Raw genomic sequence first — 13,497 nt, 5'->3', positions numbered from 1 at the left:
GGGGGGGGGGGGGGGGGGGCGCGAACGTGCGCCTGAAGGGGGGAGCAGAGCGGTGACAAACAGGTGGAAAATAGGGACTTCGTGACACATTTTGTCGTGTTCTCACCAAGTCAGACCAAGTCTTCTTTAATACTGACGGCAACACTTTAAATCTGCACAGTCATGGACCGGCATGTCCACAGGTGGACCCACTCACTGACTTTCACATGTCGAATCAGCAGGGTTTTTGTCTGGAAAACAATAAATCGTCTGTGCAGATGTGACAGAAACCTGTCACATCTGCACAGACTCTGTCTTCCCTTTTTGATAAATCCTATAGTTAGGGTTGATTTGGGTTTCCTGAGCTATCCTTTAGTTCTGCTGCTATAGGCTTAGGCTGCTGGAGGACAAACTGACCACATTTCCTCACTCTGCTGCTGTGTGTGTGTGTGTGTGAGAGAGCACACATTTTATTACCAATCTGTTGTAGTTTACGGCTTAGAAGATCTTTCCAAAACATGTATACGCAACAACACTGAGTGACAACAAAGTAGCATCTCTTCATGCTGTTGCAAGCGATGCAACTTAGCCACAGATGACGGCAGCATGCTAAAGTTTAGCAGCCTCGTCGGGTGTTCGTTGCATTTCCTGTGCGCGGCCATAAGACGTTAATGTTCATTTTATTTGTTTAGCACATTTAAAACAACCGTGGTTGATCTAAGTACATTACAATCAAACCAAAGCTGCAAAAGCAGATGAGACCCATTAAAATCATCTACTCTGTTCAATTTGAAAGCCCGAGTAAAATGATGGAGTTTGAACGTCTCTATAAGGCTGTGTGTATAATGAACGGTCGACTGTTCCATAAGTTTGGATAAGCAGTGTAAACTGCAGGAAGCGCTGACAAACGCCAGTAAACTAATGTTTATACTTAAAATAGAATAGGAAGACTAACAGTCCTGATGGTTGAAGGGCATACTAACAGGCTGCTATTAAAACAATGTGGCCTGCCTACTCTAATGCTAGATTCAGATTCAGTCTTGATTCATTAAAATAATTCATGCAACTGGGATTCTCATGTTGAGAGACCCTTATTGCAGAGCAAATCCGTTCTGGCACAAGTAGGCAGCCATCTTCTCTATGTGGTATGCCTAAGATGCCACAACAGGACAAAAAAAAGGAATAGAATATAATAGAATAGGATTTCAGCAGTTTCATGGTGGATCCTCTTTAGTGGCAATGGCAAAATGGAAAATGGTCCACACTTATTTAGCACCTTTGTAACCCCAAGTTCTGCAGAGCACCTCACAATGTCTCTCATTCACCCACACACTCCATGCTTATTGGTTCTAAGTGAGGCTATAAAAACACTTCGGCATGCTGCAGGAGCCGGGGATTGAATCCCTGCTTCTCCAGGTGGGAGACGACCTCCCTGCTACTGGGCCAAAATCACCCTTATGAGTCAACGCACCAAATCTGAAGACACTTGGTTAAATTTAGGCCCCATTTCTAAAGAGGTTGGCAACATTTTTAAAACGCAGCATCAACAAAAGCTTTGTAATTGCTTTAATCTTTATTCAACCGCATTATTACACTTTCTGAGTCCGTGCCGTGCAGCTTTATTGTATCCAGAAGTAAAAGGGGGGCTTCGGAAGATAAAACAATCAGCTGATTACTGGTGGCAGCTGTCAGGTGCTGTTAGAAAAGGAGCACCCCATAAAAGAATAGTCCTTCTAAGCAAAAACAGGTTTGCCAGTTTTGTGTCAAACTCCATCAGAAAATCAGCGTTCAGCCCTTCAGTCTTTCATCATCTGCAGTGGATTATTTTCGTATAAAAAGTCAGAAATCGGAGAAAATCTGAATGCGGGCTTCGTTTTTAAAACCTCGGGCAGCCCTGAATGAGGAATGATGTTACTGTGATGAGCTCAGGAGCACCTTGGAAAAACGCGGCGCAGTTTACAGCTGCAGCTGCATCGAGAAGCTGAAACTTAATTACTCGGGGAAGCTTTATAATACCTCTGTGCGCCGCTGTGAGCCTTCTGGGAACCATTTTACCTCTGATGGACGGAAAGACGCATGTTCCGTGGTCGTATAAGTCTATGTTTCGGCTTGCTTTTAGGCCAAATGGACATCAGGTCTTAGGTGCCAAAGATGAAGGACATCACTCAGGCTGCTGTCATGAAAAGTTGCGAGAAGCCATGCGTGTTTCCAGTACTCAAAGAATGGATGGCTTTCATATGTGTGGATGTAATATTACTGCAAAGGCACATATTGGAAATTTTTACAGATGAATGTGTTTTTTTTTTCTTCAGAAGGATAATAGACCTCATTCTTTATAACAAACAAGTTTTCAGCCCGGTTATTCAGAGGGATTCTTTTTGATACAGCCAGATTGTCATTGTTGAGTTTTTCACTGTAACGTCACCTTTTGTGATTTCATCGGAGGACATTTAAATCATCATTCCGCAGCGAGAAAGCGATCATCTTGGCAAAATAACAGAAAAGCCTAACATATTTTTCCTCCCCTTTCTTCCTTCCTTCCTTCCTTTCTCTGTCTTTGCTCTAGGTTTCTTGAAAAACAACTCCCACTGTGCTTTTATGGCCGTCTTTTTAAGCCGGTGAGCTCCAACATGTGCCGTAAAACTGTTATGAACAACATTTTTTCTCATTTGAAGCAGTAACAATAGGCAGCAGTCACGATGCAGAAAGAACTTTTAGAACTTTCCCTTAAAGCTGGGGAACAAACAGCACATACAAACAACTTCTGACATTATTCAGGCGACCGTCATCGAATCCATCAGTCAGAGGCTCAAACTCAGAGCATGAGCAATAACCCATATTGTGAATGAACAATCTGGGTCTTTTTATCAGAGTGGGGACCAGTCATCATCCTAATGTCCACTAAAACCCTTTATTACAACCCTAATCATCACAAGTCAGTGGCTGTTTTTAAGCCTTACCTCCAAACCCAGTGTCAATCCTTAGAAAGACATTCAGACTTATGACATCCTGCATTTCCCTATTAATGCCCCTGGCTTTTATACCCCACGAATATATTTAAGCGAGCAAACACACACACGCACAAATGTGGGACACTAATCAAACTAAGCTGAGTATTTTGGTTCCATCTGGGTCACAAACTGAGCAGCGTCTGGCAAACAATACAGGCAGGATAATGAAAAGAGACAAGGCTACATCGAGTGTGCATCCTCCCTGTCTCTGTAGAACCAGGGGTTCGAACAGAAAGCAAACACAATAAAGCACCTCCCGTGGAAAAGCGTGGAATTGTTTGAACCATTCATCCCAACATCAAAACGCGGAGACAAACAAACAGGTGCCGCAGCTTCAGTGCCACTTCAAACCTCACAGACCTGCTGAAAACACACGATGCTGCGGCTCTGCTACTATGGCAGCTCAACAGCACCTCTCTGAGGGACGTTTGGGTATTAACCTTGAAGAAAATCCACCTAAAAGTGGCTTAATTCAGCTGTTCTCAAATGTTCGTAAGACGTGCCACTTCAGGCAGTGCTAAGCTCTCCAAACCCCATCATTATGACAAATATTAAAAACCAGTTCAATTTTATAAGCTTCTTCCACTGGTTTATAAACTTGGACTGAAACATTTCAAACTGACCAATCTACGTGAAGGACTAACTCTAACCTAGAAATCAAACTTGGTTCTTTATCCTGACTTCAACACAAACTCAAAGAAGACCCAGCAGATCAGCCTCAACACCCGATGAACTCGACGTCCACGGCTGAGGATGTGTCCTAAAGTTCTAACAAGAAATCTAAGCTGACACCTTAACCCTAACCTGCTTAATAATATTATTAATGATAATAATAAGACCTTGAGTGACGTGTGTCAGCATTGTGCCTTGGCTTTAGTTTCCTGCTCTGAACACTTTCAGTCACAGGACTGATTCACCATCGACAAAAAAACAAAACAAAAAACACGACCAAATTTAACCTTGGTTGAAGATGTAATGGATCCATGTTTTTGTTGAGAACAGCACCACATACCTTCAAGTCTTGGCTCTTCTTCTGATTTGAGATGACCTGAATCACCTTTTGTTGCGAGCAGCTCCTGCAGAGACTTCACTGGCATCAGTAGCTACAAACACACCAGTAAACCATCGTTTTCACCGGGGTTCTCAAAAGGTTCTCTACAGCCGTTTGGTGTCAAGTCGTTCCCATTTGGAGCCTAAACTGTAATGTGCTTAAACCACTCAGCTTTGTGGCTATTTCTGCTTTTTAGTTTTGATTAATTAGTCATTTTAGTTAACTTAATAAATGATACAAAATTTTCTGGAGTACCACAGTTTGAGAACCACGACCTTAGGCAGTTTAAGTATTATTAAACAAAGACCTAAGGCGCAGGTTTATAAAGTCTGTAAATTTCTCAATATATTCATGACTTTCAGCACCAACTTAGCCCAGATTTGTACCTGGACTTGTTGCTTACCTACACTTTTTTAAAAATCAGTTTCTTTTTCAGACCCCAACATTTAGGACTGAAGATTTAAATGGATCAAAGACTTCTTTTTACTAAACCACACACTATGCATTTAAAAAAAATCACGTCAGCTTCTGTGATTTTAAGCTGCTGTGTGGAGAATGCACAAATGCTATCAGGAGGAATAAAAATGGCATGAGGAAGCAAAAGATTCTTCATTTTTACTATGTTTTAATAGAGAATTTAATCTGCCATTTTCGACATGAACCGATTGTGCCTGGGTTTGCAGATCAGTGCAGTTTTCCCTCCCAGAACTGGACTTTATAAACCCTAACTTTGAATTGTAAAACAGAGAAACTGACGAAGCCTAAATCATTTTAAAGCACTTTTTAATTAAAAGTATTATACAAGAAACACACAAAAACAACATGAAACATGACACCGAATACATTATCTGTACAGCAAGAGTTTGCAAAACATGCTTCAGAGGTTCACATACATTACATCGTCATTATTCTCCTCCAACTTCCTGTTATGACTTTCAGTACAATGTACATAATTCATATAATAAAGTCAGACAACAACTGCACTCTTGATACGCACGAGAAAAAAAAAAATCAAACCCATTGGGGATTATTAAAAATGGCATTCAAATAAACAGCCTTACATTAACATAATTATGCATATTTCAAACAAGTATTAAAATACAGTACAAACAGAACAAAAAATGCTTCAAAGAACAATCGGTAATCGAGCATCTTTAGCCATTCAGTTAAAGTTCCTTCGTTTCAGCCAATCAGTGCCGAGCCAGCACTTATGACTTTACACCAGGTTGATGTAAAAACATTTCAAAGGCTTAATAATAAAAAGAAATCAATATCCAATAGAAACAAGAGCCCTATTTGGTTACAAGACAGGCCACTAAGTTGAGCTGTGCTACCCCGTACGAAAAGAAAAAGCATCGTTTTGCAGTCTAATACCTTAAAACATCCACCGACTGCTACTGAAACCACCACCGAAAGATATTACAGTCACAGAACATGAAGAGAAAGATTCCAAATAACACAATATCTACTTTGAGAAGAAAATTGAGCTTTAGTTCAGAGAGTCTCTGAAGATTTTAGAAATGGGCAAATTCAGAGTTTCAGAACTTCCAATAAAAATAAAAAAAATAAGCTTTAAAACCTACTTTTTCTTCATCAAACGGATATGTCCTACTGGAATAAATCCTTTCATGTAACCTACTGGAGCATTGAAACAGTATAGTGAACAACCACGACCATCCAGTACACAACATGAAACGAAGAGGCAATGTCTTCCTCATCTGTTAGAGACGGAGAGTTCCCTCGAAGACGTTCGCAAAAAAACCCAACTTCAGGAACAGCGGAACGTCACAGTAATGAGATCCTTACAAGCTAAAGCCACAACTAAGTATTTAAGTCTTGTGTATTATAAACACCAAGCAAGATCAGGGGTGCACAGAGGAGCTATAAGGCAACACATGCGGAACAGTTATAATACATAAAACAAAGTGAGAGTTTTGAAGTTTGGGAAGGTCTGAAAGGAGCAGGAAGCTGCGTGAGGAGCGCCATGCCGAACTCAGAAGGGCTTTCATATAATAAAGGGCAGAAGTGGCAAGACATGAATACAAATAAATGAAACCTCATAAGCCTGACTAATAGGTCTCTGTGCTTGAGATGTGTCAAGGTGTCCCTGGGTCACCAAAACACCTCGACACGTCCAAAACTGCTGTTTAAAGTCAAATAAAGGAGCTTACCAGGCTGTTCACAGAGAGGACAGCAGAGGTGATGGTAAAACAGAAGCTCCAAACAAGTCTGACCTACAGCTGTAGGTGACTTTTTCAGACTGGAACATTTCGTTTATGGGTCGGACGAGAATGGCGGCTTTCTTACCTCTGCAAAAACGTGCTGCAGAAAAAAAAAAACAGAACAAGCATTCTCCGGTTCCTTCACTATCTCTATGAGTGACAGGAAAAGACACCACACCGACACCAGCTTTGTGGAAAATACCAAAAGAGTAAAGGCTACTGAAGCTAAAGGACTAACTGAAGAGGAAGAAAAAAACAAAAAGAGGAAAAAGGTTTGTTTTACCAGCTTTTTGGGGAGGTAAACAAAGAAACGTAATTGATTTACAAACCAAAACCGCTCATACTCACGCTCCACAGACGTGAAGCTGCAGCCAAGAAGATCAGAGATACAAGAAAGTATTTGGCTTCGTTTCACTGGCAGCTCCCGGACCTTTCAGACCTTGACGGTTGAGACATTAGATGGTGCAATTCTGGCACATGTTCCCAGGCACATTATCTGCAGGCCAGTTCTGGATCTCAGCAGACGGGAAATTGAAGAAGGTGGTGCTTTTGTGAGAAATCAAAGCCAGTAAAAGACTGCACAGAAAAGATAACTCTACTGGTTATTCTATAACTTTTAAGATTGTGTGTGTGTGCGTGCATGTGTTCAAGAGAGGAGGAGGAAAAAAGGCCTTGAAAAATAGATGAACTACACTGAAGAACAAGTTGCTTTTGATGCAGTCAAGTGCATTGCATTTACTTTCCTGTGCTGATGCAATATATCGAGAGTCCAACGGTCTGAAGTGCAAAAACGACATCTCCTCATTTAACGTCGGCAAAACCAGACTCGCGCTGACACCTGGGGGGTCATTAAACTGATGGAACACCTGAAAGGCCGGAGATGCCGTGGCAGCCCCGACTCAGCAGAAGACAAATCTCCCTTTTACTTCCAGCGAGTGTGATTAATGAAGAAGCCCACACACCAGATGGGTGAGGGACACGCTGTCAGGACGACTGGGAAAGCTGCGAGCAGGCCTGAACTCAGCATGTTTGTGTCAAGTGAGAGAAAACAAATATTGTTTCCCATCAGATCTGCTTTGGAGAGTCAACGCAGCGTATGTGGACAAAAATATGGCGATTTCAATGGCAAGAAGGGCTTGTTAGCTGCCTCTTTTCTTTCTTTCTTTTTAAGAAAAATATGCTTCTATTTTACTATTTAATGGCTGGGCGATATTTAGGTACAATACATTTCATTACTTTTTTTCCACAAATATGGACATTCCCCTGCGGATAACGTAAGAGAGGGCTGAAGTGGCAACACTGGTTGATATATATCTTTTTCTATCTTCAATGGCAATCAGTTTCAGAATATCTGATCTCCTATGGCTTCACAGGGGAGGGGTCCTCGGAGGGTGTGACGGGAGGCGGGGGGGAGGAGGCGCCTTCAGGGCCAGCAGAAGGTGAAGAAGGGCCAGAAGCAGGGGAGGGGAACTCCTTGATGGTGACGGTGACGAGGTTGGTGGTGACGTCTGTGACCACCACATCTTTGCAGCTCGGTGCCATCTCAGGGTGCCAGTCAGGGTCTCCTTCAGCAGGCACCCTTTGGGGTTCGGCGGGGGCGGGGGTTTGCTCCCCTGGAGTGCCGGGGGGAAGCGTGGAGGGTGGCTGATTTTTAGCTCTGCGTTGGCGAGGATTTTTCCTGCCTGCCTCTGAGGGCAGTGAGGGGTCCGTGCTGCCCTGCTCTTCATCTTCTAAAGAAGACGACGGGGACGAAGGCAGGGAGGAACAAGCTAAGGCTCCAGGGTTTGCATCGGAGGACGAGGCAGGGGCAGATGGACTTTTCGGGGTTTCTGTGAGAGCTTTACCGGACTTGGAATCCTTGCTGGGAGGCGAGGCTTTGGCGGCAGGCTGGGACTTTCCTTCGGAGCCACTGGAGCTGGAGGGAGAAGGAGGCGCCTGGTAGTGGGAGGAGGTGCTGTGGCTGTTCCGAGCTCCGGAACTGGTGCGCGATCCCGGGTGAGAGTGAAAAGACATCGGGCCTCCACACTGCAGCCCGAACGGCTTCCCATACATCGGGAACCCCAGCATCTTCAGAGGAGGTTGAAAAGGTCTGTAAGGAGCCTCTCCCTTCCTGCCAATGATGCGATTGCGCGAAGGGATGTTTTGGCGGCCCGCTGCCATATTCCTCGCGCCCGCAGCCGCGCCGCCCTTGCTCGGCTTGTCGATTACCTTCAGGTTGAGGATAATGCGGCCTCTCTTGACTTCTCGGGGTTTGACTCTACGGTTCAGGATGCGGACGGTCTCGGAGAAAGGGGAGACGTGCATGCGGGAGGGGAAGCCACCCGGGCTGGAGAAGGTCGACGCCATGGGATTGGAGCGAGGCAGAGGGCGCCTGGACATCCGGTGGCAGCGGTGAATGTCTTTCTTCAGCTTGTGGGTGGCTGCGAGAGAGTTGAGTTTAGGGGAGGGGGCCACGGTTGAAGAGGAGGAGGATGACGACGGTAAATTAGGAAGAGAGGCCGAAGAGGAAGGAGCTGCTCGGCTGGAAGTGGACGAGGAGGAGCGCGACGTGTTCTGACGGCTGCTTGAGGCTCGACTGCTGGTCTCTCCTTTCTGACCACGAGTCTGAAGAAAATATAACATTTAGGAGTCAAAGTTATCCTGAAAAAACCCAAGCAATTCAAACTACAGCTTGATTGGCTAATAAAAACGGCATGGCACATAATTTAGCCAAACTATCTGACAGCACGGTGCTTTCTCCAGACTGATTTGTAAAAAAAAAGAAAAGAAAAGAAGAACACTGCTGCAGGAAAAGGAAAGTAGGTCATTACGCTGGCCTACTTCACATTATTCAATAAAGACACGACACAAAGTGAGTTTTGTTTCAGGAACCAAAAATTAAATAGCTTTCAGATGAGGGTGGCTTCAAACAAAAGGCATTTCATCAACCACTGTACGCCAATTTACATTTTTCCTCTTTGCAGATGTCTCAGAGTCCATTAGGTATTCAACAGAATCAACAGTTGAGCTTCACACGAAAACATTAAACCAAAAAGTAGAAACTGTACCTTCGCAGCTAAGTGTTTGGGTTTCGGCCCGCGCTTTTTTGGCCCGTGCATTTCCCTTTCTCGTTCCCTTTAAATGAAAAAAAGAAGACAGTTACAACTTTGCAGAGAAGAGATGAGTGAGAGTAAATATAGAAAATCAAAAGGAGATGACAGCTGTCAGAGTGACAAAGTAGAGCAAGTATCCAGCCACTTCTCAACACAGTCTTGTTCTCCGTGCTCTCGTGTCCATTTTCTGTTTCCGTTTCATGCGTCCTTTTTAGTTCTGACAGTTTAAATTTCCTGTAAACATCTCAAGAGAGCAGCACGAGGCTTTCAAGTGGCTTTCGCGTCAACTTCTCAGAAACGAGATGAGAGGAAGGAGCGGGAATGTAAAGACGCAGACAGAAAAAAGGTAAAAGAACAGATGCAAATATTTACAGAAAGATTCCTGGCAGATGGTTCAAATATATACAACTTTCTTTCCTTTTTTTTTTTTTTTTTCCCTGGTGAATATCTGAGAGCAACAAACTGCCACCTGCTTGGTGAAACATCACGGTGTGATGGGGACACGCTGACACGGCCCACATGTCGTCTGACAGCAGACTGCGGGCCGCCTCGTCCCGCTCTGCTCCACTCACTGCAAATCAGCAAGGAAGAGCAAAAGTGAAACCGAAAACTGAAAAGCGACGTTTGTGTGACAGAGGGTCCCAACTATCATCTGTGTGCATCTTTCTTCTGTGCTCCGATTTCGCTTGGCGAGTGCATTTTCTCTTTTTATTGCTGTTAAGTGAAGATTTGCACGTCTTTCATGAAAGTTTACTTGGATTATCTTTTGACGCCGCTGATCTTGCGAGTGCACTTTTTCTTTTAAGAAAGCCCCATCTGAAAAGATCCTCTTTTGCCTTTTTAAGCCAAATAAAGACTTCCTTCGCTCCAAAGCTTATTCTTTTAAACTACATTTTAGGAGCTGCCGTCCACAAAAACAGAATACGGAGCACTTTTCTGACACAATGTAACACAACACTCTCATATTGAGCACGATCTCAACAAACGAGGTGAATTTATACATCAGGTGGACATGCCTGACACCAGGGTGTTCGTGTGGACAGAAACACTCAGGCAGTTTACAAGAAGAGACAAAGCAGACTCTGCTTCTCGAGAAGGCTTCGGTTCTTCGGCGTTTGCTGCAAAACGTTCGAAAGGCTCAAGATTCGGAGGGTCCCGTGTTCATCGGAGCCGCGGCCTCGAAGAAACTGAACGAACCGATGAGAAAGCTGTGCCCGAAACTGTTCTAGAGCCCAGAAAAGCTGACTGTAAAAGAAAAAAGAAAAAAAGTGCACGAGCTGATCAGCATAATGGACGTTTCAAACACTGATCAAACTGGACTACTGGAGGCTTCTTCAGATCTGCTGCAACAGGGATCAGTACAGAAGGTCATTTCTGCCCACTGCAGAGACCTTTCCCAATGACCCTGTGTACTGAGGAGATGCAAGCTTTAATTTATGTGCATTTTTAGGCATTAGTCGGCTTTTAAACAGTGGACTTTTTCTTAAGCAACAGCTGTTTTTCTTATTTTAGGAGGTTGCGCATTTCTTTATATGACTGCTTAGAACATGACCTTATCTTGGGTCAAAATGCTGTTCTGATGAAGGCGTATCAACCGCAATATGGTCCCGATGAAGCTGAATTATGCCCACGGTCAATCCGATTTGGCGACACAAACGCGGAAATGTGCACGCGGACCTCAAAACGAACCAGATTCACTCACTTTTGCTCGAAGCCCAAGATCAGCCTGTCATCCAGAATATTCTCCTCGGGCTCCCAAGTGCTGTGTCTAAACACAAGTGTGGAAAAAGCAGAGACGAAAAGGGTCAGGAATGGATTTTCTCTAAGCGAAATCGACCGAATTCACATTTTAGCTGAATGCCAGCACATCGAGGTAAACCTAAAAACAACACAGCCTTGTTTCAAAAAACAAAAGAACTACCACTGCAGCATTAACCTTTAAATAAGCATTTAGAGCTCCACTTACTTCATTGCCCATCCTTTCCATTTCACCAGATATTCAAGTCTTCCCTGCAAAAGCAACAAACAGATGGAGGATTATTATGAAAATAAAAGGGTGAAGATTTGAAAGAGTCCCTAAAATCTCAAACAAGACTTCAGTCGTTTTAGATTAACTGGGATTTACTGTCCTTAAACAAGGCAAAAATAGAAAAATAAATCCTCATACAAATCACCATCAATAATAATAATAATAATAATTTTGCATTTCACTCCTTATGATTATGTGCTACTGTTTAAGCCTCTTAATCTCTCCATTTGCAGTACATTTTATAATTTACAGTGCATGTCATGCAGTTTTTAACTTTCATGAAACTTAATTCCTTTTTTAGTTTGTAAAGAGTTTAAAAAGAGGGGGGGAGGTGAAGAATAAACTCTGAAGAAGTGAAGGCCTGGTGGGGAAGCCCATAAATAATCTATAAGACTTTCTGCGCTGATGAAAACTTCTCCAACAGCCCCCATCCTCACTGATTAAGTTCTCATAAACAAGCTTTGGTTCTTCAGATTTTAATCAGCCTTTCATACACCTCCCTCACTTGGACTGTGCACACTGTGATCATATAGCTTTAGCTACAATTAGCTGGCACAGAAACCATAAAGCCCCTCTCTGTTTCCGAGCACAGCCCACATCTCTCCGCTGCCTCTGGCCCCTTCTTTGTGTCGCTGTTTTTGATTTTTTTTATTACTATTATTATTAGTCCTACCATTGTCTGAGCAGGGAAAAAAGAAAGACACGACCGAAAGCCTCGCGTTAGCTTCAAGCTAGCCCTGGCTATCAAACTATAGGCGGTTCGTCTGCCGCCAGGCCTCCATAGCACCGTATAGGCACCCGGAGCCTATGGATCGGAGCGGCGCCGCGCCGCGCCGCGCCGCGCTGACCGACATCCGCAGCCAGTCACAGCGCTAGCGGAGGAGGAGGAGGAGGCTCACCTTACGGACGCGGCGTTTCAGAATAGCCTCCGCGGCGAAAATGCGATCCCCCGCCGCCGAGAGCTCCATAGTTGTACCGACCGGGCCGGGCTGCCTTGGTCTGCGCGCGTCCGTCGAGTCGTGTGCCGCTCCGCCGGTCGAGCAGGGGCGAACTGAGAGGCGGCAGTGCGGGCTGGAAGCTGCAGCGGCGGGAGCAGCGGCGGCGGTGCCGCGGCCGGGGCTGGTGTCTGCGAGTCACGTGACCGAGGTCATCTCTGGTCGCGCCTGCTTCACTGCCGCGTGCGCAGTGTTTATTGTTAATTGGCGGCTAAAAATACGTTTCTGAACATGATAACATCAGCGTTCACGCTGCTGCTTTACTGTTTTATAACTGCTTCTGCAAACTTTAGTTTTTATCTATCTAAGGGGCATGTGTCTGTCCTTCAATAATATATAATAATAATATGACTTTTGGTTTTTGTAACTTTTGTTCTTTACAAAATATTTGTCTTTATTGTCTTCAATTCCTTTAAAAGGATTGTTCTCTTTGATATCTGTTTCAAAATAAAGTACCTAACATCATGCTGCTAACCTAATAATAGATAAACCTAATAGACAGACAGACATACAGACATACAGACATACAGACAGATAGATAGATAGATAGATAGATAGATAGATAGATAGATAGATAGATAGATAGATAGATAGATAGATAGATAGATAGATAGATAGATAGATAGATAGATAGATAGATAGACAGACAGATAAATGTGCTTTAGTAATCTAACCTGCAAAATTCAAAACATACCAAATTACAATCAAGAAAATGCAAAAAAAATTGACAACTGCAGAGAGGTTAAAATTGTGCAAAATCGGATTAAAACCTGTGTAATAACTCTTAAAATGTGCAAATATGATTTCAGCTGTGCATGAAACAGAGGCAGCATTAAATACAGTGTTGTTTTTTGTTGCACAGTGTGAGTTGAGCTGCTAACGAGTGTTTTACTTCTTTTACTTCTCGGTTTCAACTTCAGCATTCACATTGATTTTTCACAGAAAATGCAGTTTCTCTGGTTCTGTATAAAAGCCCATTTCCGTCACTGATAAAAGAAAAAATCTCTTAAGTCATAATTATGAGATATTATCTCTAAATTATGACTTAGCTTCTCAGTAACTCATAATTATGAGATTTTGATTACTAGTTTTGAGATAGTATCTCATGGACATTTTAC

At 43.4% G+C, this 13,497-nt stretch overlaps 1 protein-coding gene across 1 annotated transcript in view; it reads right to left on the bottom strand.

Moving 5' to 3' along the window:
* The window catches only part of cbx6a (chromobox homolog 6a), a 24,704-nt gene extending 12,203 nt beyond the window's left edge, over positions 1–12,501 (bottom strand). Inside the window, exons 1-5 of the mRNA XM_017409314.3 lie at positions 12,284–12,501; positions 11,322–11,365; positions 11,058–11,123; positions 9,311–9,377; positions 7,624–8,867 (exon numbers count right to left, since the gene is read on the bottom strand). Of these exons, the coding sequence (XP_017264803.3) occupies positions 7,624–8,867; positions 9,311–9,377; positions 11,058–11,123; positions 11,322–11,365; positions 12,284–12,352 (1,490 nt within the window). The 5' untranslated portion in view covers positions 12,353–12,501. The remainder of the gene's footprint in view (positions 1–7,623; positions 8,868–9,310; positions 9,378–11,057; positions 11,124–11,321; positions 11,366–12,283) is intronic.
* Between the last annotated feature and the right edge of the window lie 996 nt (positions 12,502–13,497).

The sequence above is a fragment of the Kryptolebias marmoratus genome, linkage group LG3, assembly GCF_001649575.2.
Source record: "Kryptolebias marmoratus isolate JLee-2015 linkage group LG3, ASM164957v2, whole genome shotgun sequence".
Lineage (NCBI taxonomy): Eukaryota > Metazoa > Chordata > Actinopteri > Cyprinodontiformes > Rivulidae > Kryptolebias > Kryptolebias marmoratus.
Note: the sequence above shows the minus strand (reverse complement) of the source record. Positions and strands in the feature narration are given on the sequence as shown.